Source organism: Lynx canadensis, chromosome X (assembly GCF_007474595.2).
Source record: "Lynx canadensis isolate LIC74 chromosome X, mLynCan4.pri.v2, whole genome shotgun sequence".
Classification (NCBI taxonomy): Eukaryota; Metazoa; Chordata; class Mammalia; order Carnivora; family Felidae; genus Lynx; species Lynx canadensis.
Genome location: NC_044321.2, coordinates 5,317,005 through 5,341,538, shown reverse-complemented (window position 1 = coordinate 5,341,538; position 24,534 = coordinate 5,317,005). Strand labels below are relative to the sequence as shown.

Sequence of the window (24,534 nt, the reverse complement as noted above, 5' to 3'; positions counted from 1 at the left end):
TTAATGCATAACAGAAGGCTTATGACATCAGTCATACGTATGTTACGGGAGGGTTTGAACGGGCTGCTCTGACTTGCGACTTCTGCCGCAGGATTGGTCTTCAGTGGAAAGCTTGCAACCGAAATAATTTCATATTTGGATCCTTTTACAGTGTGTGTTGTAGACTTTTAACTCTCTTTTTTTTTTGAAAAAGAACTTTTAAGAAAGGAAAAGTGCATTTTTTCCCTCCATGGAGGCAAATACACTAAGCAAGTTTAAAAGTGGAATCACGGACTTCAGACCTTGTCTCGAGGCTGTCTCCACTTGGCCTGATGATTTAGAGAGGGAAGTGAAATAATTAATTCACAGTGGGTTCGGAGGTGAGGATCAACTTGGGTGTCATGATTCAAAGGCGAGCCAGGCACAAAGTGGCCGAACCGTGTTACCATCTGTTCTGCTGCTGCAGGTTGTCTGGTGGCTCAGGTCAGGGCTGCAAATACGTGGGCAGAAGCACCTTGCAGCCTTTGGAGACAGATGTGGAATACCTTTAGGGATGGGGCGGGATCTGGGCAGGGCTCTGTTGAGTTTCCAGGGCCGGTCATGAAGCTTCCAACTGCCTAAGAGGCACCCGTTCCGAGGAAGCAGCCAGGCCGTGCTGTCCCAATATCCCTGCCGTGTGTCTGAGCACCTTAGTCGTCTAGAATCACGGCTGCATCCCTCAAATTTAAAGGGGCTCTTGTTGAATGAGAATGCACCATGTTGGGGAAACATCACAGTCACCATTACTCTCTTCTAGTTACTCATTTTCCAAACACATCCAACCCTCAGCATCCCAGACTCCAGTTATTGCAAACCAAAGACGTCTGTGCAGAATTCATAGTAGATCCTAGTCTTTTCCCAGCAAAAATGCATCACACTACTGTGGAAATGTAATAGACTGGCTAAATAAATGGTCAAAGACATTTCCTTCCAGGACTGGTCTAAAGGATCCTTAACCATTTACAGGGTGACACCACGTCTTTCCCCACCTGACTCCAGTTTCATCAAATGTAGAAATGGGCCTCACTGGGAAAACAGTTTTTAAACCCCTTGAAATATAATTATTGCATCACTACAATCATTCCTCTTAAGTGTACAATGGAGGGACTTGTGGTATTCACAGTGATTTGTGGGGCACTGGCTTCCCCTGTGAGAACCCCCCAGGAGCCTCCCTGCTGTAGAACAAAGTTAGTTTTGCATCTTTACCTTCTCCTTGGATCACTCATGTTTCATTCCTTTTTGTATTCAACAAATATTTGTTGAGCACCTATATGTATCAGGCACTGTTCTGGGCACGGGGGATAATAAATGAACAAAAGGAAAAAAACTATCTGCTCTTGTGGAACACAGACACACACACACACACACACACACACATTTATTCCAGTTGGGGGTGTGAGGAAACAGTAAATAAGATTAATAAGCAAAATACTGTTGTAAAGTAGGATAGTGATTACTGATGATAGAATAGAACTCAGGACAGTACTAAGGAAGGGTATTTGTTTTTTTTACAGTCTTAGCGAACGCAGACAAGGGTTTTGCTGAGAAAGAGATGTGTGTGAAAGGAGACGAGAGGGGAGAGGAGGGGAAGCAGGGATGCTGGGGGAGGCCACTCTAACGATCCTGGGCGAAGGTGATGGTACTTTGGACGAAGCCAGAAGTGAGTTGCCCGGGAAGAGTGAAGAGTGAAGCTGACAGATGTGAGAAGTTGCCAGTGAGCGATGCTGGTGGGCCACCTCAGTAAATTCTAAAAGTCACTGGCTGGTTCATTTAATGTGAGTGAGTTTTATCATATGTAAGTTAAATTCCAATAAGGTTGTTAACACAATTTTTCCCCAGTAAGATCCCCATTCTACATTTGACGAGATCGGGTAACTGGGGAAAGATGTGTCGCCGTCTTGTAAATGGTCAGGCATCCTTTGGACAAGTCCTGGAGGAAATCTTCAACCGTTGAGCGCAATTATAATACTCCCATCATTTTGTGATGCGACTTCACTGAAACCATATTAGAGGTGATTGCGAAATCTGCACAAACACTTTAGGTTTGTGAGAGTGCAAGAACCACACAATCTAGAATGTTCCTCCCAGGGAGATCTATAGCTATGGAGCATATTTGCAAAAGCAGGAAATAAAACATTTTAACACTGCCATGTTTCAAAAAATGGTACGTTTTCATTTAATAAAAGCCCATTTATTCCCGCTGTGCTCCAGAACTGAAACTATACCAGTTGTAAGTCCTCGAGTGGTTTAAAATTGCTTTGAGAAAGAATTATTGCTTCTAAAATAATAGTCTGTGCAAAGGGTAAGTAATTTCTAGTGTATTTGAGTTGGGTAGAGGGCCAGCCTTGATCACTTAAGTCTGGGTCAAGGGAAAGGCGGAGGGGGAAGGGATTTTTTCCATCTACAATAAACACATCTGAAAATAAAAGGCAAATTAAATACAGAAAGAAAAAAAAACTTGATAAAATGGGTTTCATTTAGCTTATGCTTTCTGCCTGCTATTCACTGGCCTTAATCCTGATTTTCGTGGAGAAGCCAAAATTCTTGTCATTCTCTTCTTTATGGTTATGTTTAAATACAAAATTAGTCTGTGGTTTGCCAGAATGGATTGGCTGTTAACTAAGTTAATTTCCTTTTAACTCATGTATTTTCCAATAACTTAATCTCAGCCCCTCAGAGTGATGATTTGTACAGAAAGTTCTGAGTTGTTGCTACGTTGGTAGATTGCTGTTAGCCCGTACGTCCCCCAGAAGAAATGCATGATTATAAAATAGAGAAAATCAGTAATTTTTGCTGGCAACAGAAAGCCCAAAAGAGAGGTTGGGATAATTTCTGTATTCACTTATTTAAATCCTCTCCCACCTTTCCCCCGGTACTTAAGAAGGAAAATCGGCTTTGACGTTAAAAATGAAGATGACAAATAATTCGGTATCCTAATGCATAATGTCTCTTTCTGGTTTCTGTCTCCTTATTTGGAAACTAGGAATGGTAATGCTTCCATGTGGAGACTTACCTTCCTTGGTCACTGCTAGGATGAAGCGCCTTTCTTTCACCCCGCTGCCACATCCTAGGATGTACCAGAATTTTTGTGTCCTGTTGCATTGGAACAAACCACGGGAAGCACGGCGCATAGGAACAGAGGGTGCCACTGCGCCTGAGAGCTTTGAGCGCAAGTGGCTTACTCGGGAGGCCGTCCAGGGAACAAGGGGGATGGGAGGTGAGGCAGGGAGGAAGAGAAGGAAGAGGGTAAGAGGCCGGTTCCCATACTGGTTGTCACTGTGGGCGACCGAACTCCTTGCTGTGGGGACTCAGTCCTCAGATGCACGCTATTCCGCGGGGACATCCGTCCACACACAGGCAGAGCTCTGGCCACTGGTGGGGCCAGCTGAGGAGCTGGGTTCCCAAGTTAGCCATGCGTCCTGAAGCCGTGAGGTGCAGGGACTGACACTGGGATGCGGGGGTCTGCAGGGCTCGGGCTCCACGGCCACGGGATTCCTGCTACAGCAGATCACGGACATGTTCTGCTGTGGTTCAAAATAAATACATTCACAGTTTCACAAAAGGAATGCCCGCGTTCCTAAAGATCCCCGGTCCCCTTCCAGTGTCAGACGGCGGCAATAACCCGAGAAAGGCGTGCCTTTCTGGCCTCGCCGTGCGCCTCTCCCCTGATGGCACCCTCTCCCAGCGTCTGGCAGGCTCCACGGTGTGTCCGTACCAGAGCCAGTCATGTCCAACCCTCAGAGGCCCCAGACGTGTCAGTGAGCCATCGGGAGGGACAGCTGTAGCTACAGAAAACCTACTTTTTGGGTTCCACGCCATACTTGCTCATCTTTTTCAGCAAATTGGTGTTTAACCTTCGTTTGACCGTATGGATACTTACTGAAGGGACACAAAATGCATGTGTGTTGCATGCCCCATATTGGAAATGTACATTGGTGAGTCCTACTACCTGGGCCAAACGTTTGCTGAATTTGGGAAGTGATGTCCGTGCCCATCCAGATGACTTCTGTGTGTCAACGTACGTAGCAAGAGAAAGAAGGAAGTCTTCAGGTTTTGTAGGTTGTACAGAGCAAAATCCAAATTTTGGGGTTTTGGTTGTTTTTTTGGTTTTTGGGGTTTTTTTTGCATGTTGCCGAAGGCAGGCAAACATTTGGATGTTTAAGACTGGTCAGTATCAGTTGACCATTCTGAAACAGCAAAGGTTAAAGGGACGTAGAGGGAACACTGTAAAAATCCACCTTCTGTTGCTAAGCTAATATGTCATTTTCTAGTTATTATATTCATGTCCCTCCAAATCTGAGGCTTTTCCTACACATTTCTTGTCTGTTTTCCCGTGAGCCAGGATACGTTAAAAAGGAAAGGACGAAGACAGTGTTGTTTTCAGAGCACACAAGTCTCAACACTGGATGTTATTCTGTGCATACATTATGGAGTGTTAGTAAAATGAGAACAGACATCACTGATACTAGTAAAGTCCCCCCCTGCTCCTCGGGACCTGTGACTTTTTATGCTGTCCCACAGCTGATCTGTGTGTGCCATTTCCACTGGGCAAGACTCCACGATACGTGTGTCCTAGAACTATTTACTAGTTAGGGTACCTTCTGCAGCTTTTCAAAGACTTAGAAGTTGTGTGTCTAGATACTGCACGGTGATTCCTTCCTTCCTTCCTTCCTTCCTTCCTTCCTTCCTTCCTTCCTTCCTTCCTTCATGAGGGAAGGAAAACTATCCCAACTGCTGAGTCTGGAAAGAAAAAGAAAACTGACCTATTAGAACCAACCTTCTAATTCAGGTGGAGAAATTGTGGGTAGTAATACCACTGCTTTAAAAATATCCACTTGGGGGGCATCTGGGTCGCTCAGTCGGTTAAGCGTCCGACTTTGGCTCAGGTCATGATCTCACCGTTTGTGAGTTTGAGCCCTGCGTCGGGCTGTGTGCTGACAGCTCGGAGCCTGGAGCCTGTTTCAGATTCTGTGTCTCCCTCTTTCTCTCTCTGCCCCTCCCCCACTCACGTTCTGTCTCTCTTTCTCAAACATAAACATTAAAAAAATTTTAAATATCCACTTGGTCACTGTCACTTCCCTTAAGACATATTCCTGTGATGCGTTTCAGTGGGAGGTTTGGTCTTTCGATATTATTTGAGGAAATCAAGTAGGTGATAAAATTTACATCCATTTTCTTAGAATGTATGTTGTTCTTCTATTCGCGCATGAATATACATGTGTATGTGTATATTATTTATTTATACGGGTTGTTCTCCTTGCTGTTTGTATGCTACCCATTCACTTGTGGCATTCGTTACCCACCTAAAGTTAAAGACAGAGTGAAACCTTAAACCTCTCCTTCTGAAACCCACACCTCCTTGGCTTGAAGCACCACATAAGATCGTTAATGAAAGGAACTGTTTCTGTCCAGAGCTAACATTGGCCATTCATGGCAAATGGTCAACACAGCCTGTGCTGGAAACTGTATGTAAGCAGAAGCTAGCACAGCCTTGCTATTTCAGTTATCTTTGGAAGCATGATTCCTTTCTGCTTTCTGAAATGTTTCTGCAGGTAATTGGAGAGATCTCACAGAGGGAGTGGAAAGCAGCAGAAAGCTGGGGGAGAAGTGCCCTGATTTCAGCCCAGAGGGAGGGGTCCGAGAACACTGGTCTCGTGATGTGACTCTGACCCTCCCCCTGCACACACACACCCTCTAGAATGTAAACTCTCCAGCCCTCCATTTCCTCATCTGTAGAATGGGAACACAACTCCAACGTTTACTCAACAAAGCACAACCATACACTTGTAACATTAGAAATGGTGCTCGTCTCAAGTTTCAAAAAGCTAATGGTATCACTGCTTTTGAAAAGACTCTCACTCAGGGGTTGGCCATCTATGGCCTGGGGTCCCAATTTGGCTCGCTGCTCTCTTTTACAGATAAAGTTTTATTGGTACACAGCTCATGTGTTGACATATTTTCCATGCCTGCTTTTGAGCTATAGCAGCAGAGTGATGTAGTCACCACAGAGACTGTCTGGTGTGCAGATCCTGAAGTGTTTACTCTCTGCCCCTTCCCTGAGGACATTTGTCAGGCCCTGCACTAGGCTATTAGCACAGGCACCTTCCCCGTGAAAGGGCTTTCCAAGTTTTGTGTCCAGGGACACTGGCCCATAGTTGTGGTGAGGACATATAATACATGTAGGGATGTGGCATGTGTGGGTGTGTTTTTAGAGCCTCACCTTCCTCTTCCCTCGTTTTCATTCTCACTCCCCACTCCCCTGCCACCATTACCTGAATGACCTTGGACAAGTCACTTTATCTCTCTAACCCTAAGGCCTTTACCGTTCTTTTAAAAAGCACCAACGAATAAGCTGTACAGTACCTTAGGGCTTTATTATAATAGATTGTGTATGTATTTCTTTTTCACATGCAGACTTCCAAGCAGACATTTCTAAATTCTAATGCAATTAAGACATCGGGCAAATGGAAAGAAGAGATTTCGTGTAATGCAGCAAAGGGAATATATTTTCCTTTGTAATGAAGGGAAGCATGTCACAAGGCAGGGGATGGCTTGGATATGGGAATTTTAGGACTGCGAGTGAAATCCTTCAGATTAGACACATAGGATAGGCTGCCTCTCCACTGACATCTACAGTGAACGAATGGCCACGTGAGTATCTGGCTTACAGAGGAGAATCAGGGCAATAACCAGATGCTCTCTACAATTCCTGTTGGCTTCGTAATCGGACAGTGATTATTTTGGGGGTGTCTCATCATGGTTACAGAAGTATACCGTCTTGATATTGTGAGTTGTCAGAAAGGGCTTTACTTTTAAGGTAAGATAAAGCGCATATTACCAATTCAAATATTTGAAAGCATTATTTCTGCATAGGTGGTTCTCATGAGTTATGTTGCACGTTTCATAACGTTTTGTAAACGGGAGAGTATTTTTCTGGATTATTATGATCACATCCAAGGTGCGGGACAGTTTTCTAGGGAACTAAGTAATTATGTACCGAATGGAGCAGATTAAGACAACACAATACCTAATACCAGCAGACCTTGTTAAACTTGAATTTCTCTATTAGGAGAGGAGATGAGTTTGAGCTCTTCCTATGAACCTACAATAACTGGAGAATTCACCTGTTTTCAGCATAGAGACATTCAGGTACATCCCTGAGAACATGTACACCTGTGATTATCCTTATGCATTAAAATTTTTTTTCTTGCCTTGAAGAGATGATTAGCTTGCAAACTAGGTTCTCTCGCAGAAAAGTCGGTAGGTCCTTTTCCTAGGATACAGGTCGAATCCTACAGGAAGAGGGATTGCTTCCGGTCTCTTGTTTCAAGCCAGAAACAGCCCCTCGGTTCACTTCACTGTCTTGTTAGGACTCACTCGTTCCAACTGACAGGGTTTAAAATGGAAACAGAAATACTGCCTCACAAATCAAAGTCATTCATCTATTCATCCAGCAACTGTTTGCTGAGAGCCTGATGTGTGCCAGGCACTGGCCTCCATGCTGGGAAGACAAACAGATAAAACGGATCTGTGAACAAAACAGATAAAAAACCAAATCTTCCCCTCATACAGCTTTCATTCTTGTGAGTGGAGGCGGACAGGACATAAAGGATATTGTAAGTCAGTTGGTACTAAGGGCTGTGCAGGATAAGGGACGCCTGGCTGTGTATTGAGGACGGGCTCTAGGGAGGCAGCCGCAACGTGAGGGAGCATTGAGAGGAGGTCTTGGCAGTGATGGGGGAAGGAGGGCGTTGGCGTGGTGTGGGTGCTGGTTGTGGTGCAGATATTGTGCATATATTTTGAAGTCCGTGCTAACAGAGTTTGCTTAGGGGATATGAGAGCCCCAGAAGCGTCTGACTTCTAGGTTTTCAGTCTGGTTAAGTGGAAGGAGGAGTTTCTGTTTATTGAAGGGTTGGCTCCCATGGCGTGGGGACAGTTATGACGTGAGTGCTGGACACATTAGTTCTGAGTTGGCTCTGACACCTCCAAGGGCAGCTGACTTGAAGACCACCAAATATTTGACTCTGAGTTTGGGACAAAGTCTGTGTGGAAGACATACATTTGAGAGTCAGCAGCACACAGACTTTGGGTAAAGCCGTGACTGGACGAGATCCCTAGAAAGTGCGAGTACATGAGAGAGAAGAGGTCCCTGAGTTCGGGGGCCGGATGCCGTCTTGTTGAGTCATGGCAGCATGGGGATGAAGTTGGGGTGGGGGGGGGGGATCAGGCAGAGAAGAGAATCCGGGTCCCGCAGGACCGAGGGGAAATTCAGCAGAGCTGTGTCAGGTAGAGAAAGTGCCTGTAACACCGGGCAGTGCTTGGTGGTGTCATAGCCACATCGATGACCCAGGTTCGGTTCCTGGGGCTCTGCTCAGCCAGCACAGCAAGGAGTCCAGGGCTTCCCACGCCCAGGGTAACTGTGACCAGTGTTTTCCAGCTTACACTGAGCTGAGTCATGTTCACACCTCTTGGCTTGTCGCAGGCAGGTGCGAGGCTTTCCAAGATCCAGCTTGCAGGTAGGTCATCAGACTTTCATGTGTGTTTTACACAGAGAAAGGTCTTTTACATAAAACATAAATACGTGTTTATGTAGACGTATAAACTATCCATAGAGGTGCCCCACTTGGACTCACCAAATCAGCGTATCCCAGTGTATGTCTTGGGCACTCCCAGAAGGTTCCTAAAGTTGACAATATTAGAACCACCTCATCAACACTGTCACGTAACATGCTTTGGATTCACCTTACCTGAAAAACAACAATGAAATATTCTCATCTTTGTATCTATCTATCTATCTATCTATCTATCTATCTATCACCGCAGAAGAGAGAGAATGAGAGACAGAACCCTAAGCAGGCTCTACACTCAGTGCGGAGCCTGACGAGGGACTCAATCCCATGACCCTGGGGTCATGACTTGAGCCAAAATCATGAGTTGGTCTCTCAACCAACTGAGCCACCCAGGCTCTCCTGTTCTCATTTAAAAAAATTAAGCAATCTGTGGCACCTGGGTGCTTCAGCCAGTTAAGTGTCCGACTTTGGCTCAGTTCATGATCTCAAGGTCTGTGAGTTTGAGCCCCGTGTTGGGCTCTATGCTGACAGCTCAGAGCCTGGAGCCTGCTTTGGATTCTCTCTCTCTCTCTCTCTCTGCCCCACCCCCATGTGCACTCTGTCTCTCTCTCTCAAAAATAAATAAACATAAAAAATTTTTAAAAATTAAGCAATCGGGGTGCCTGGGTGGCTCAGTCGGTTAAGCGGCCGACTTTGGCTCAAGTCATGATCTCGCAGTCCGTGAGTTCGAGCCCTGCATTGGGTTCTGTGCTGACAGCTCAGAGCCTGGAGCCTGTTTCAGATTCTGTGTCTCCCTCTCTCTGACCCTCCGCTGTTCATGCTTTGTCTCTCTCTGTCTCAAAAATAAATAAACGTTAAAAAAATAAAAAAATAAATAAAAATAAAAATTAAGCAATCAACCAAGCCTCCAGTCCTTATATACCTCTAGAAAAGCAAGAGACTTAAAAAAATAATCCATGTTTCCATCGTTCCAAAACCACGAACAATCTTGACAGTAAAAACATAGTTAAATCCCCTCAGTCATCTTCATTTATATCAAGTTAGGTGTAACTTCTTGGCACTTGTGATGCACATGGCATTACCCTTCCAATTATTGACAGCATTTTTCTGGGAAAGCATCTTCAAACAAATCCATCTGTAAATCATTTGTGGTGAGTGGCATCTACACTTGTTCAGTTTGTGGCAGAGAATGAAGGAAAGGCCATCTAGCTTTGTGTGTATGTGCTTATCTTTGTATATATATTGAAAGTGGAGATCTGTAGAGTAACCTCATCTGTCTTGTGAGAGGTGAAGAAGCTTTTGCTTTATGCGACAAGCCAGAAATGGCGAAATTACAGAAACGGTTGTTATCCGTATGTCATCCAATTTGTAATGTAGATTAAGAAAAAAAATGCTTTTGGGTCGCCTGGGTGGCTCAGTCAGTTAAGTCTTTTGGTTCTTGATGTGGGCTCAGGTCTTGATCTCACAGTTGGTGAGATCAAGCTTTGCATCGGCTTCTGTGTTGACAATTCAGAACCTGCTTGGGATTCTCTCTCTCTCCTTGCCCCTCCCCTGCTCTCTCTCTCTCTCTCCCTCCCTCTCTGCCTCTGTTTCTCTCTCAAAATAAATAAATATTTTTTTAAAAAAGACAAAAATTGCTTTACTTTTGCTGACATCCCTTTGTTGCTCTTGTTTGAAGTGAGGATCAAAAGTTACAGAACCACTGAGATGAAAACAGTTAGTCATACGAGCCGCATTTCTTTCTCTTTCCAGAGTTTTCCAAGGCAGTTCTGCGTTGCGGACCTACTTAATGTCAACCCACCTAAATCGAATTTTGCCATGTTTTATAAACATTTATCAATTTCAAACACAGTAAAGATGAAGCTGGGTTATAGTGATACGTAAATGCCTCCAAGGAGCCTTCTAGATTACAAATATGGCCCGTGCAGTGCTCATGTGTTGACCATGTAGTCATTAGACCTACAAGGACATGGGTTTCATTGTCACCCGGGTGCTCAAGTCCTATGGTTTGTCTTTCTCCCGGATTTCAGATCCCTCTGCACCCCCAGCACCTGCCAATCTCCGGCTTGCCAACTCCACCGTAAACAGCGACGGCACCGTGACCGTGGCCATCGTCTGGGATCTCCCCGAGGAACCAGACATCCCCGTGCATCACTACAAGGTATTTTGGAGCTGGACAGTCAGCACCAAGTCACTTGTCCCAACAAAAAAGAAGCGGAGAAAGACTACGGATGGGGTAAGTGGGAACAAGAAGAAGAGTGTTGTCTTCCAAGTTGTACTGGAGGTCAAGGCAGCTGGCGGGAAAGGTGGCCTCTGCTGAGCTGAGAGAAGGAATGGGTGAAGGAAAGGTTCCCATCCCTCTCGTTTGGGCCAAGGAAGTTCGAGGAATGGAGGGCTGTGCCAGATGCTTTTGCCTTTGACATTTTAGGTACAAAACAGCTGCATTTAGTCCATTGACTGACTCACATCCAAACAGCAGGCCAAACTCCTGAAAGAGAAGGAACAAAAATCATTTTTGTCTTAACTGTCCAGTCATAGAAAATGATATAATTCAAAATGTCTTTTACATTTAGATCTTTTTCTTTGGGTGTGCTTGAGATCCTTGTAAATCAAAGAGCAAATGTTCCTGGCTTTTCTGTTGCAAGGTATTTCCATCTGTAACCTAATCAGTGGAACAGTAAACAGCTTAGAAAATGCATGTTTGACAATATATTTCTCTCATTGATTAAAAGAACTCGGAGTGGTTTATTTTCCAGATGGAAAGAAAGAAAATCTTCACTGAACCATGTTCTGAAGTGAGATTCTATGATAGTGAACATTTTGCATTGTATGAAATTCTTAGTGCATAAAAAGGAGTTACCCGGTTTCCTTTTGGTACACATTCCTTTGTTGTTACCAAACTTACATAAACAACTTCCTCCTAATTTGTAAAGTTGAATTCCATAAAAAAACAAATGTTTGAAAATGTTTTAAACAAGGATAGCAGGACTTTTTTTTTTTTTTTTTTTTTTTTTTTTTGCGGTGAAGATTCCAATTTCTGTGCCATTTAGAATTCTAAAACATGTCTCCAAAACTCCGTATCCTTGATATTTAGCTGTGATGCCTAGTTTGTTTTTATTTTTAAGAAACTTCCTGACTGTTCCATCTTTTATTTTGAAGGACTTCACAGCAGGCGATCATTGGCAATGCATGATTATCTCATAGGGAGATCTGAAGGGATCATAGGGGTCGGAAGCAGAATATGATGTGTGAAACGCGTATGGTACCCATACACACACAAACACACCCACCATCAGTCACCAAACAGCATCACGGGTTACCAGGAAACTTTGCAATTTACTTCTATTCTTTATCAATTAAATAAGTAAAACATGAACTGCAAATTTAATTGAAAGTGTTAATGGGCCAGAGTGGCCAAAATGGTAGGTCACTGTCTTACGGGTGACTTCTGTTTTTGAATCCACTGCGGGCAAGCTGTAGGTCATGTGGATTACTGAATTCTCCGTGTTAAAATCTGAGCAACTGACATTAAGATTAGAAACTGGGAAAATGCGTAAGAATGTGAGAAAGTACGAAATTTTCTTCTTGGGAATCAGTAGGTTCCCATTTCCTAAGATACCATTCTAATATCCTTGGTAAATAAGGAGAGAAGGGGTTTTCAAAGGGGATGCTTTTTCAAAAGTGAATTTTCTTTTACCTAAGAGATAATAGTTTAGGGAGAATGCCAGGCAATCCGACAGGAAACCGTGACTAGGAGAAATTGAGAATCGGTAGTTTAGGCAGACACGCTAAAGGTTAAGAGAGGTAGAATGTCCACCACGAGGCCCTGGGAGGGTTTTTCTCTAACGGTACCAGGTAGCGGGCCACAGAGCACAGTCCCAACCTCGCCTGGAGAAGCAGCCACAGTCTGGAGTCTGACGCTCAGTCTTCCCATTCTGGAAATGCAGCCCCATCAGCATTGCAGAGCCAAGCTGATGAGGATGGCCGAGTTCTGATAATTGATCCCTCAAAAGCCCGAACCATACAGCAACGCCATGTATAATTTACAGCGGGGATCACGCTCACAGTTCTGGAATGCCCATGAGAAGCATGTTCTCTTGCTGAAAAGAGATCTCACGAGACCCAAAATGAAGACCAGAATGCCAATAGGTGATTGCGGAATTTACACAAGGGTCTTGTGTCTGTGATTCCGTCTTTGGTGATCTCAGACGATGCCCTTCGTGCAGCAGGCACACTGCACACGTAACACTGGAATCGTCCGCACTGGAAAGTGCGTGCCACCAGTGGCCTGCGGTTGGGTGTTACATTACTGATGCACACTGTCTGACTTTCATAACTGGTAATACCACCACTTGGACCACTTGTAGGCAAGTCTTGCAGCCAAGGAGCTCTTTCACGTCAACACGTGCATAATAGTTTGACAGACGTCTTGAATCCTAAGACAGTAACCTTATTTTTCTTCACTGCGAGTTCTCGCAAGGGACTTTGGTATCCTACTTTTCCTGTAACCCTAGGAAGAGCAGCAGACTCAGACTTATCGAAGCTGTGCTCCTGTCTTGGAGCCACCATCCCACAGCTGGTTCGCTCCGATGTCACTGGATCTCCCAGTCTTTAGTAGAATTACTCTCTGGCCTCCAGCCATCAGGCAAATAAACAGGTTTTTGACTTGCTTCATTTAAGGCTGTGCATCACACACAGAAGCTCTGATGAGTGGTTGACATTAACGATGACAATGACTAAAAAAATCTTAAAGCATTTTCTCGGGATGATTTTTACTACCACTTTTGATTGAAATTTACCCATGGAAGATTTAAAAATTTTTTTTTTCAACGTTTATTTATTTTTTGGGACAAAGAGAGACAGAGCATGAACGGGGGAGGGGCAGAGAGAGAGGGAGACACAGAATCGGAAACAGGCTCCAGGCTCCGAGCCATCAGCCCAGAGCCCGACGCGGGGCTCGAACCCACGCACCGCGAGATCGTGACCTGGCTGAAGTCGGACGCTTAACCGACTGCGCCACCCAGGCGCCCCTACCCATGGAAGACTTAGAATAAATATCAAAGAAATACAGTTAAGGACAATTCGTACTTTTTCCAGGTATCTGCTAACACGAGCCTCCATCAGTTTATGGCAAACATGTCTCTTTTTTCCATGAGGTGGTGTCTAGAATAGTCAAGAGCAGAATTATTCTTTTTTTTTTTCAAACTTTTTAAAGTTTATTTATTTATTTTGAGAGAGAGAGACAGTGAGCAGGGGAGGGACAGAGAGACAGAATCCCAAGCAGGCTCCGTGATGTCGGCACAGAGCCTGATTGGGTCTCGATCCCGCAGGTGGGAAGCTATGACCCGAGCTGACATCCAGAGTCTGATGCTCAACCGATTGAGCCACCCAGGCGTCCTAGAATTATTCACTTCTATACTCATGAAAGAGGATCCAGTAATTGGATAAGGAACACAATTCCCAAACAATATGTTTGGGCGTTCTACTTATATTGATAGTAAAACTGGATTTTTTAAGGGCACATGTACGGCAGGGGCTGACGAGATGCTTCCTGAGGGCCGTCTGGCTCTGTGAGGAAGAGGAATGGCAGAGGCAGAGCGGTTTGTGACGGGCTTGGCGAATCTTCTCTTTCCCTGCAGTCCCAGAATTCGGTGATCCTGCACAGACTGCAGCCAGACAGTGGCTACACCGTGGAGCTGCAGGCCATCGCGTACTGGGGGCAGACGCGCCTGAAAGGAGCGAAGGCGTCCCTGCACTTCACGCCCGCACGCTCTGCCAGCCACAGTAAGTGTCCTATCCTGTCCCTGAACTTCACGCCCACACTCCCCACCGGCCACAGTAAGTGCCCTGTCCTTGTGGAGGCATGCCTTTCTGGCCTCGCCGTGCGCCTCTCCCCTGATGGCACCCTCTCCCGGCGTCTGGCAGGCTCCACGGTGCGTCCTTACCAGAGCCACTCATGTCCAACCCTCGAGGCCCCGGACGTGGCAGTGAGCCATCGGGAGGGACAGCTGTAGCTACAGAAAACCTACTTTTTGGGTTCCACGCCATACTTGCTTATCTTTTTCAGCAAACTGGTGTTTAACCTTTGCTTGATCATATTGATCCTTATTGCAGGGGCAAAAAATGGGTCAATCGCACGCTAGGTGTGGGAAATGTATATTGTTGAGTCCTGCTACCCGGGCCAAACGTTTGCTGAATTTGGGAAGTAGCGTCCCTGCCCATCGAGATGACTTCTGTGTGTCAACACGGGTAGCGAGAGAAAGAAGGAAGTCTTCAAGTTTTGTAGGTCGTACAGAGCAAAATCCAAATTTGGGGTTTTGTTTGTTTGCGTGTTGCCAAAAGTAGGCAAACATTTGTGTGTTTGAGATTGGTCATTGAGCCATGTTTCAGTTTTACCTTTGACTTTAACTTGTATCTTTTTTTTATTTTTTTTTTATTTTTATTTTTTTTTAAATTTTTTTTTTTTTTCAACGTTTATTTATTTTTGGGACAGAGAGAGAGACAGAGCATGAACGGGAGAGGGGCAGAGAGAGAGGGAGACACAGAATCGGAAACAGGCTCCAGGCTCCGAGCCATCAGCCCAGAGCCTGACGCGGGGCTCGAACTCACGGACCGCGAGATCGTGACCTGGCTGAAGTCGGACGCTTAACCGACTGCGCCACCCAGGCGCCCCAACTTGTATCTTTTGAATATGCAATATTTTGGTGTCATAGTGGAAATTTAGCAAGAAAACTTACGTCTCCTAAACCTGGGGATGGGTGACATACCTGTGGTAACAGGTATTCCACAGTGGTCACGTTGCTTCTTGAAAGGCTACTCAATATTCCATTGAGTAAATTTTTCCCATATTGGTTTTTCTTGCTTCCGGTTTTCCTAAACTAGTATGTTTGCCACAAACTGAGCAAAACAAGAGGAGAGTCTTACATGGCAGTCATATCTGAGCCAGAAAATAAGTTCCTTTCTTGTTTTTGGCTTTGTTCACGAGACGGGGCTAGTTAGAACTGCTCAGGAGAAGCGCGTGGCAAGGTTTCCAGGAATGGGAGAGATTAAAGGACCATGTGATATTGATTCCCTAGGAGTAGAGCCCCATGGTATCTGCCTTTCATCATGGGCCTGCTGCAGAAGGGTAGCAAGTGCTAGAAGCCTGTCTGAATATAGGAAAGGCAAGCCACGCTCTGCAGAGTTAGACGCAGTCATTGCTTATAATTATTTTCTACCACCTGGGAAAAATAGGATCGGAATGAGCAGGTCTGTTTGAAATGATGCTTTCAAAAAAGTTCTAGAAACAGCTTCCTAGCTCCATGAGAAACCATCTCTTTGGAAACTAAGTGTCTTTGAAACAGTCTACTATTTTTAAGCATCTCTCTGAATATAACACAACTTTTACCTAAAATTCCTGTTGGAAACTTTTCTATAGGTGTAGTAACTTCATGGATTTTTTTAATCCTGTCATTCATCCACTCCTCAACCTGAAATGTATGGCCACAAAACATGACATTACTGTCCCTAGTGATGGAGGTAATTGCTATATTATACTGTATTGTACCATAAACATAGGTCCAGTATATAGAATATATACTTATAGACCAAGTATACACGATATAGTACATATGTACCATGTATTTGTTTATGTGTGCATGTCCGTGCACACAGACACACGTGGATACAGGCACACATAAACATACACATGCATATACTGTTCATGCACATAGACATACGCACACATACACATTATTGCAGCACTAGATGCATTTTGAGCTCTGCCCAACATTGAGTTTGGAAGATAAACATGTACACACGATGGCACAGACATCAGTCCACTGCACACATAGTCATAATGGACACGGAAGAAGCTGAAGTTTCGGTGGGGAATGCGATCCCTCAAGAGTCATGAGTGCCCCGTGGGCCCACAAGGCACGGGCATCCGCCCACACACGGGTGGGTGTGCGTGCGCATGCGCAGAGATTGGAAAGTGTGCTGTGTGTGCAGAGAACTCAGCGTTGGGGAGAAGGAAGGAAGCGGGGGGAGGTAGCACTGTCCCTGGGAGAGCTCAGTGAGTGTGTGGACTCAGAGACCATCTTTGTGCTTCTGATGCCCTATCCCTGTGTCTGGCTGCCAGCTCAGCACCTGTACGGGGGTGGCTAGCAGGTGCTCAGACAGCACACCTGCTCCTCTCCCGGGATCTCCCATGGCAGACGGCTCCCCCCTTCACCCATCTGTTCATGCCAGAGATTGAGAGGCCAGTCTTCATGTTTCTATTTTCTTTCTCTCCAGAAATGCAGTACTGCAGAAAGTCCTTTTTGTCTCTAATGTCAAATGCTCTTGGGATCTATCAAGTTCTTTGCCATGTTTGGGCCATTCCCATCCCTTTCTTACAATTAAACAAGTCTCCTAATTAGTATCTGTTTTCACGCTTTCTTAACTATCCATTCTGTAGATGGCAGCACGCATGTGCTTTAGAAAATAGCAACTGTGTAACATACTTCTCCTTCTTCTGAATTCCACCCTCAAGAGTGTCCCCTAGTCATCTTCTCCCAAAGTTCATCCTTCACTCCTGTCCCCTTCTTCCTCCCCAGCCTCCTTCTCAGACCTGAGTCCTGTAGACTTCTGCTTCACCAAAGACCTTTTTCTTCTACTGGTGGGAGGGATTTCATGTTGTGTAAAATACGTTTGCCTTTATGTGTCCTGGTTTTTCTGGTAAACAACATTCCTTCCCCATTAGAAGCTGGTGTGGGATTGCAGACTCGCATAATTTGTGTTTCTTCCCACAACCAAGAACAAGGAGTGAAGAATCTGACCTCAGCTTGCTATCGTGGGGGTACATGGAGTGCCTCGGCAAGTCCCCGTGGACACAGAGCTCTGACTGGGCTCTGGATCCCCACAGCACATCTAGGGCTTTCTCACTCTTCCTGGGGCATCGCCACACAAGCCCATTGGCTCGCTGAGATCCTCTTTAACTAGTTTCTTCTCCCACCCTCTCACGGGGGATTGTAAACCTCTCTTTCTCTCGTATCTTAAGCCATAATGCATAATATAGTACACATTCCTCCCTCTCAGAATGGCACACAGTTCCCCATACATATGAACACATCATGTTTATCTTCCCCTGTCCTCTGTAATATGAGGTGGAAACATCCTTCCTTTTGCATATGGCAGACCCCACCATGTGGGGTTGAGACCCACCCCTTCCCAACTTGGAAAAGAACATCCACCAACCCCAAAATCTCATCTAGATCATGGAACATGGGTAATCTGTCCATTGTGCTCTGCACCTGTATGTGTGGTGCGTTAAGTACGGCTCCATAAATATCTGTGAAACACAATCAGTAATCCCTATCTTATCTACAATGTCAGTCAACTTTCCATCAGACAGGTTTATTGTGAATGTTAATGTCACTTTTTAAAAATTTTTTTTAAGTTTTTTTTTTTTTTGAGAGAGCACATGCACAAGCTGGGAAGGGGCAGAGAGAGGGAGAAAGAGGGAGAGAATCCCAAGCAGGCTCCACGCTGTCAGCACAGAGCCTGATGAGGGGCTTGATCTCATGAACCATGATGAGATCATGACCTGGACTGAAATCAACAGTCTGATGCTTAACCAATCGAGCCACCCAGGTGCCCCACTAATGTCACTTTCTAATCATCTTTAAAATTAGATAATGTTTTAACTGATCAATAAAGAGATACAAGAGTTAACCTATCAAAGGCCATTTTATTCTAAGGATTAACTTACTCATGTGGATTCAGAAAGGTGATAAAGGAAAAGTAAATGAGAGAATAGTTCAGAGTACCTGTCATAGCACATATTGTTTTGTCTCAGGGTATCCCTTGGAAGAGATGGGCTTTACCAAAGATTATGCAGGATATAGCTGAATATTTGTCAGGATTTCATACACTGATGGTGATATATAATCTCATAAATGCTAGTGCATGACTTTTTTTACAAGAACACCGTATATTTCATCACAGACCAATGAGAAGTAAAGAATAATTACAACTTTATAGAATAAGCAAGGGAAATTATATTTTATAGGAAAGAGAGTAGTAAATGCCAGCATGTAAATTACTTTTTGAATTATATTTTCCAGGTCTGCAGGCTGCTAGGTGCTTTAATGACAAAAAGTTCTACGCCAACAAAGGCTGAATGTTCCTGCCATTTTGTAAAAGGGCCCCTTGAAGGAAGAAAAATGTAACAGCGTCTTGAAAGGAAATGTTGCTTGCTCTTTTGGAGGCTGGAAGAATCTTTCCAGGGTTGACAGATTACTGATGTTTTAGAGTTGCCTCATGCTGCTGGGGTATTCTTCCAGCTCTTCACATTAAAAATGGAGCAGAGAGAAGATATCCTGGAGCCCCTGATCTGTGAAATTAATCAGAATTGTGACATTTGAAAACACAGCCTGGTCATTCACTTCTCTTAACTTTGGGACTATTAAATAAGAGCATAAATCAGACCTCGTATCTTTCTGCAGTATGCAGGAATGATTTTATTCCATTCTTATTTAGTAGTGTAAGTGCAGGACGCCCCTTTCGAGTCAGGTCCAGGCTCCTAGGACTGACGCACATGCCTGTCTGTCCATTACATGTGGCCTCAGCAGCACTACATGGTGATGCATTTCTCTACTTGAAACATTTCAAGGGACCAATGGCAGTTCAAGAGACCAGTGCCAGTTCACTCTTGAGATACAGAAAACTATGTCCTTACATATACGTAATGAGAAATAAAGGTTTGCATAGGCTATAATAAGAAGGCAGGAAGATAGAATTCACATAGAGATTAAACATAGCGTCTAACCCTCTATTTTGGTGGTCCTTGGCAAATTCTCAAAGTCACTTCCTAATAGTACAGGGATTAGAAACCTACATGGCTTGCGAAAATCTTCAATCCTTAGTTAGCTAGTCAACAGATACATTGCGTGTGGGCAGCAGGATTCTTTACCTCCGTGGTGACTAGGAACGGAATGAGTTTTGGCCAAGAGCCCTGTGTGTTCTCTGTCCTGGCTCAGTCTTCTCTGGGCTCTGAGCTCTCTGTGCTGCTGGGCACACTGGCTCCCTCTGGATGATGACACAGGGCCTCTCAAAGTGGCCTGTGATACTGTGATTTAAAATGAGAAACATGTATTCGGTCTTCGACCCCATTCCTGGCACTGGGACTCCATAAACATGCACAAGGACAGGGTTCGGAGAACTTCTGGGTTGGTGAGCATGTGGCAGTGTGGGCACAGTGGCACCCCTCGGGAGGGCACGGAGGCTGTGTGCCCCTTCTCACATAGCTGGCCCTGTGTAGCTCTTCCTCTGGCTGCTTTTGAGTTAGGGCCTTTATAATAAACAGATAGGTAGTCTAGTGAGTAAAATGTTTCTGAGTTCTGTGAGCCACTCTAGAAAATCAGTTGAATCCAAGTTGGGGACCTATAGCGGATAGTCAGAGTGTCACAGGTGCCAACCAGGACGTGTGAGTGGTGTCTGCGGTGGGGGCCGTCTCGTAGGATGGAGCCCTTACCCTGGGGGATCCAAGGCTATCTGCAGGTGGATGGTGTTGGAGGGGGACCCCTCCCCCAAAATGGATGGTGTCCCCAGGGTGGGGGGGGGGGGAATCTGAGGCCATCTGCAGGTGGATGGTGTCAGAGGGGGATCCGAGGCCATCTGCAGGTGGATGGCGTCAGAGGGGGATCCGAGGCCATCTGCAGGTGGATGGCGTCAGAATTAGCTGAATGGTAGGACCCCCACCTGGTGTCTGAGGACTGCTGGTGATGTGATGAAACCCCCGACACACACATTGGCTTTGGGTGCAGAAGCCTGAAACCTAATGTTTCTCAGGGATCCATTTATTTGAACTATTTAAGATAAGACACTCTAAGTTAGAACCTGAGTAATGCACCCATTTCCTTTGAATCCTGGAGCAGAGGATGTAGTGGGCACACTGGTGACAGTGGGCGTGGTAATGTAAGCGGGCACCACAGTGACAGTGGGCACAGCGGTGTCAGAGGGAATGGAGGTATCGGGGCACAGCAGTGTGAGCAGCAGTGGACGGTCCATGTGGTTGTTCTGCATCGGGGTGCTGGGGTCCTCCGTTTTCCTCTACTTGCCTCACCCAGGTCAGGAGTGTCCTCCCTGCCCCTGCTTTGTTCCCTCTTGCTCCTGTCTTCCCAAGCACGTGGACCTCACAGCTATGTCAGCGAAGGTTCCATAACATGCTTCTTAGCGGGATGTAATCAGTGCAGCACAATCGGTTCTCTCCCAAGGGGCTGCTTGGAATTGAGAAAGCAGAGAAGTCTTGCGGGATTTCTCACCCTGCTTCTAAAATTAGGGAGTGGGTAAGAGAGACGTGAGGCCAGGGCAAAGTTCTCATATCCTTATAATTATTTTTAATGTTTATTTCTGAGAGAGAGAGAGACAGAGTGGGAGCGGGGCGAGGGGCAGAGAGAGACACAGAAATCTGAAGCAGGCTCCAGCCTCCCAGCTGTCAGCACAGAGCCCGACGCGGAGCCTGAACTCACAGACTGTGAGATCATGACCTGAGACGAGGTCAGACACTTAACCAACTGAGCCACTCAGGCACCTGTCCTTATTATTAAATAATGTATATTCTCACCTTGCCCTCTAAAAGGAGGTGGCACTTAGTGATGGACACACGATGGCCCTGGGATTATAGCTCAGTTTCACTACTGCTTGAATTGCACGAAACTGGACATTATTCTTCGTATTTTTGATTCCTCCATCTTTTGTCTGTAACATGTGTAGGCTAATGCCGGTTGCTCAGGTATCTGCAAACGATGTCCCGCGGGCTATCTGCAGCCCACCGCCTGTTTTTGTGAATAAAATTTTATTGGCCCATGGCCACTCTCATTTGTTTACAGATAGTCTATGGCTGCTTTTGTGCTGTAATGAGAGCGAGTAGTCGGGAGAGACCGTGTGGCCCACGAAGCTGAAAGTATTTACAGTCCAGCCCTCTACTGATAGTTTATTGACCGTGTTCTATTTCATAGGATGGCTGTATGGATACAAATAAAATTGTGGCAGAGCTCACCGAGCACACCAAACACCACCAGGAATATACCTGGAGAAAAAGTGAGGTTGATTACGTGTACCCTGGAGAAAAAGCATGTTTGAATCCCGTGGCAAAGGATTACTGTGCCAAAATAAGTAAAACATTCTGCAAGACCCAGACAAGTGAATGCTTGGTAACAGCTCTAGAGCCATGAACTCAGATTTCATTTCATCCAGTACATACTTACTAGGCGACCACTACATGTGTGTCCCTGAGCCAGGCAGTGGAAATCCAAGCGAGGTTAGAGGAAGGTTCTGCTGCTACAGGAGTTCAAGATCAGCTGGAGGGACAAATTAAAGGGGAGGAAAAGTTACTTAAAGCTGGGAAAGTATAGGTGCACTGAGGAAGGTTTGTTTCTGTACATCTTGGGAAATCATCCCTTAGAAGAGCATAGGGTGAGTTCTGAAGGACAGAGCGTCATGCCAGGCACGGACAAGGAGCGCCAGTGCCTTCTGAGCTAATGGAGTCTTGAACGTAGTTACGAAGGAACCCAGCGGATTTTAGGAATTAAGAATAGCACAAATGGGAAAGATGCAGCTAAATTAAAACAGCAAAATAAAAAGAACAGTAAAACTAGAGTCAGATTGTGGCACAAAACAGCGATGTGATAAGAAATAGCCTAGCTCAGAGTGTTGGAAATCAAAGTTTGAATTACCTCATTCAGAGAAGGTTTTCCTGGTGGAAGAAAGGAAGAGAAGGGAGAAAGGGAAGGGAGGGAGAGAAAGAAGGGAGGAAAGGAAGGAAGAAAAAAGAACCCTTAAATTCTATTCCCCCATCTAACGTATCACTGCATTGCATTTCATTTGCTGACTCGATATTTCCCGTACAAAGTTGATTGAATAAGGTTTCCATTTAGGGCCTCGCCCCAGGTGTTGGATAGATGATGCTGGTACTTCTGTGAAAAGCTATCTGTATTGTTTCCATGATACATGGAAACTTTTACTTACTTTCTTTAGAACTACAAAAAAAAATCTATAATGAGAAATGCTGTCTATACCTCTTTGCACCAGAGCGCCTTTCTCGCCGGGGTGAACGTATACTGATCACCGATTACGTTTAACAAGGGAATCACAGTGTTGTACTTTTTTCAGAAGAGCAAGTTGGGAAACCCAGGAAGAGTGTGGTGCACATACAGCCATCTTTCCAAAGACGACGGCCTGCTCGCCTCCTGGAAATCGGAGCTCCCTTCTATCACGACAACCAGCTGCAGGTGAAGGTCTACTGGAAAAAGACTGAAGGTGCGTCAATGCTCTTTGATGATTTGTTATTTGCATTAAGTAGCCCAGTGATCTCAGGGTGCTGGTGGGAAAGTCAAGTCGAGACACGGTGTTGATATTAAGGAACACGGGAGCTGAACAAAACACTTTAGTCCTTTTTTTTTTTTTTTTTAATGCCTTGCTGTTGTGAAGTCTGGATGGGCAACCCCGTCTTTCCCAGGAATCTGTATCACATTTGGAAATCAGTATCAGTCAGCTGCTTGCACGTTAACATTTCAGGGATGTTAGCCTGTCTTCACTGTGTTCTCAGAAGGCCGATCTTGTCTCTGAAATACTCATTATTTTGTGCTGTAAATTTTTGTCCTAAATGAGATTTTTGTTTAAAAAAAAAAAAAGGCAACCCAAATAATTGGATTTGGAGATGGAAATGGAGAAAAAAAGTCACTTATCTCAGTAGTATTTCATAGGAACAGCATTTAGGTGGATGTCCTTTCGGAAGTTATCTGTGTTTCTGTTCTTCCCTCATTTGTTTTATGTGTATGTCCCCCCATATATACTATTTATATGTAAAACACACACATTTTCGTATAACATATGAGCATTCTACCTTGTCGCGCATTTCCGGTGACATTTTTTTTTTTTTTTTAATTTTTTTTTTTCCACGTTTATTTATTTTTGGGACAGAGAGAGACAGAGCATGAACGGGGGAGGGGCAGAGAGAGAGGGAGACACAGAATCGGAAACAGGCTCCAGGCTCTGAGCCATCAGCCCAGAGCCCGACGCGGGGCTCAAACTCACGGACCGTGAGATCGTGACCTGGCTGAAGTCGGACGCTTAACCGACTGCGCCACCCAGGCGCCCCTTCCGGTGACATTTTTGAATCGCTACTGTGCACAGACACGCCACACTATCCCAATGCTCCACTGAAACAAACCAGTCAGGTGCCTTCAGAAGTTCCATGCTATGACTCATTCTTCAGTAAAGATCTGCCCTCAGAATACATTCTCTTCGTTCTGAGTATTTGCTGGAGTGGCTATCTTTGGGATAAATTCATCTTGTTTTCTTTATTCGTAGCATATTTATCTTGTGTTATTGACATGGTCCTTTTGGATCTCCTGGTGCACTTTTATCCTCTCTGATGCGTTTTGAAAACATACAAAAAAATAGATTGTTTCAAGAGCTCAGTTTTTACAATTCTTCCATTTCTTCTGGAAGGGCAGTGTTGCTCTGGTATTCACTCATGTGCCATACAGGAGACTGGTGTCGGAGTTCTTCTTGTTCCAGCGGTTTCTTCACAACTGTTGACATCTGGGGCACCTGGGGGTCTCAGTCGGTTAAGCGTCCAACTTCGGCTCAGGTCATGATCTCATGGCTCATGGGTTCGAGCACCGCGTAAGGCTCGCTGCTGTCAGTGCAGAACCCGCTTCGGATCCTCTGTCCCCCTTGATCTCTGTCCCTCCTCTGCTTGCACGCTCTCTCAAAACTAAATGACACATTAAAAAAAAAAAAAACGACTGTTTCCCCAAAGCTCTGGGCTGCTACCTTGGCCCTAAATCAAATATTATGGGAAAGTTAATTTCTTTAACTTTCTGTAGAGGCATTTGGCATATTTTTCCAACTTTCTGGCATTACCACATTGTCTTAACTACTGTAGGTTTATACATATTTTTAATAATAGCCTTTCAGT

At 45.0% G+C, this 24,534-nt stretch overlaps 1 protein-coding gene across 1 annotated transcript in view; it reads left to right on the top strand.

Annotated features, from left to right (window-relative positions):
- ANOS1 (anosmin 1) overlaps window positions 1-24,534 on the top strand; it is a 186,862-nt gene that overhangs the window by 141,050 nt on the left and 21,278 nt on the right. The window contains exons 7-9 of the mRNA XM_030305678.1: window positions 10,619-10,824; window positions 14,228-14,372; window positions 22,722-22,868. Coding sequence (XP_030161538.1) covers window positions 10,619-10,824; window positions 14,228-14,372; window positions 22,722-22,868 — 498 coding nt within the window. The remainder of the gene's footprint in view (window positions 1-10,618; window positions 10,825-14,227; window positions 14,373-22,721; window positions 22,869-24,534) is intronic.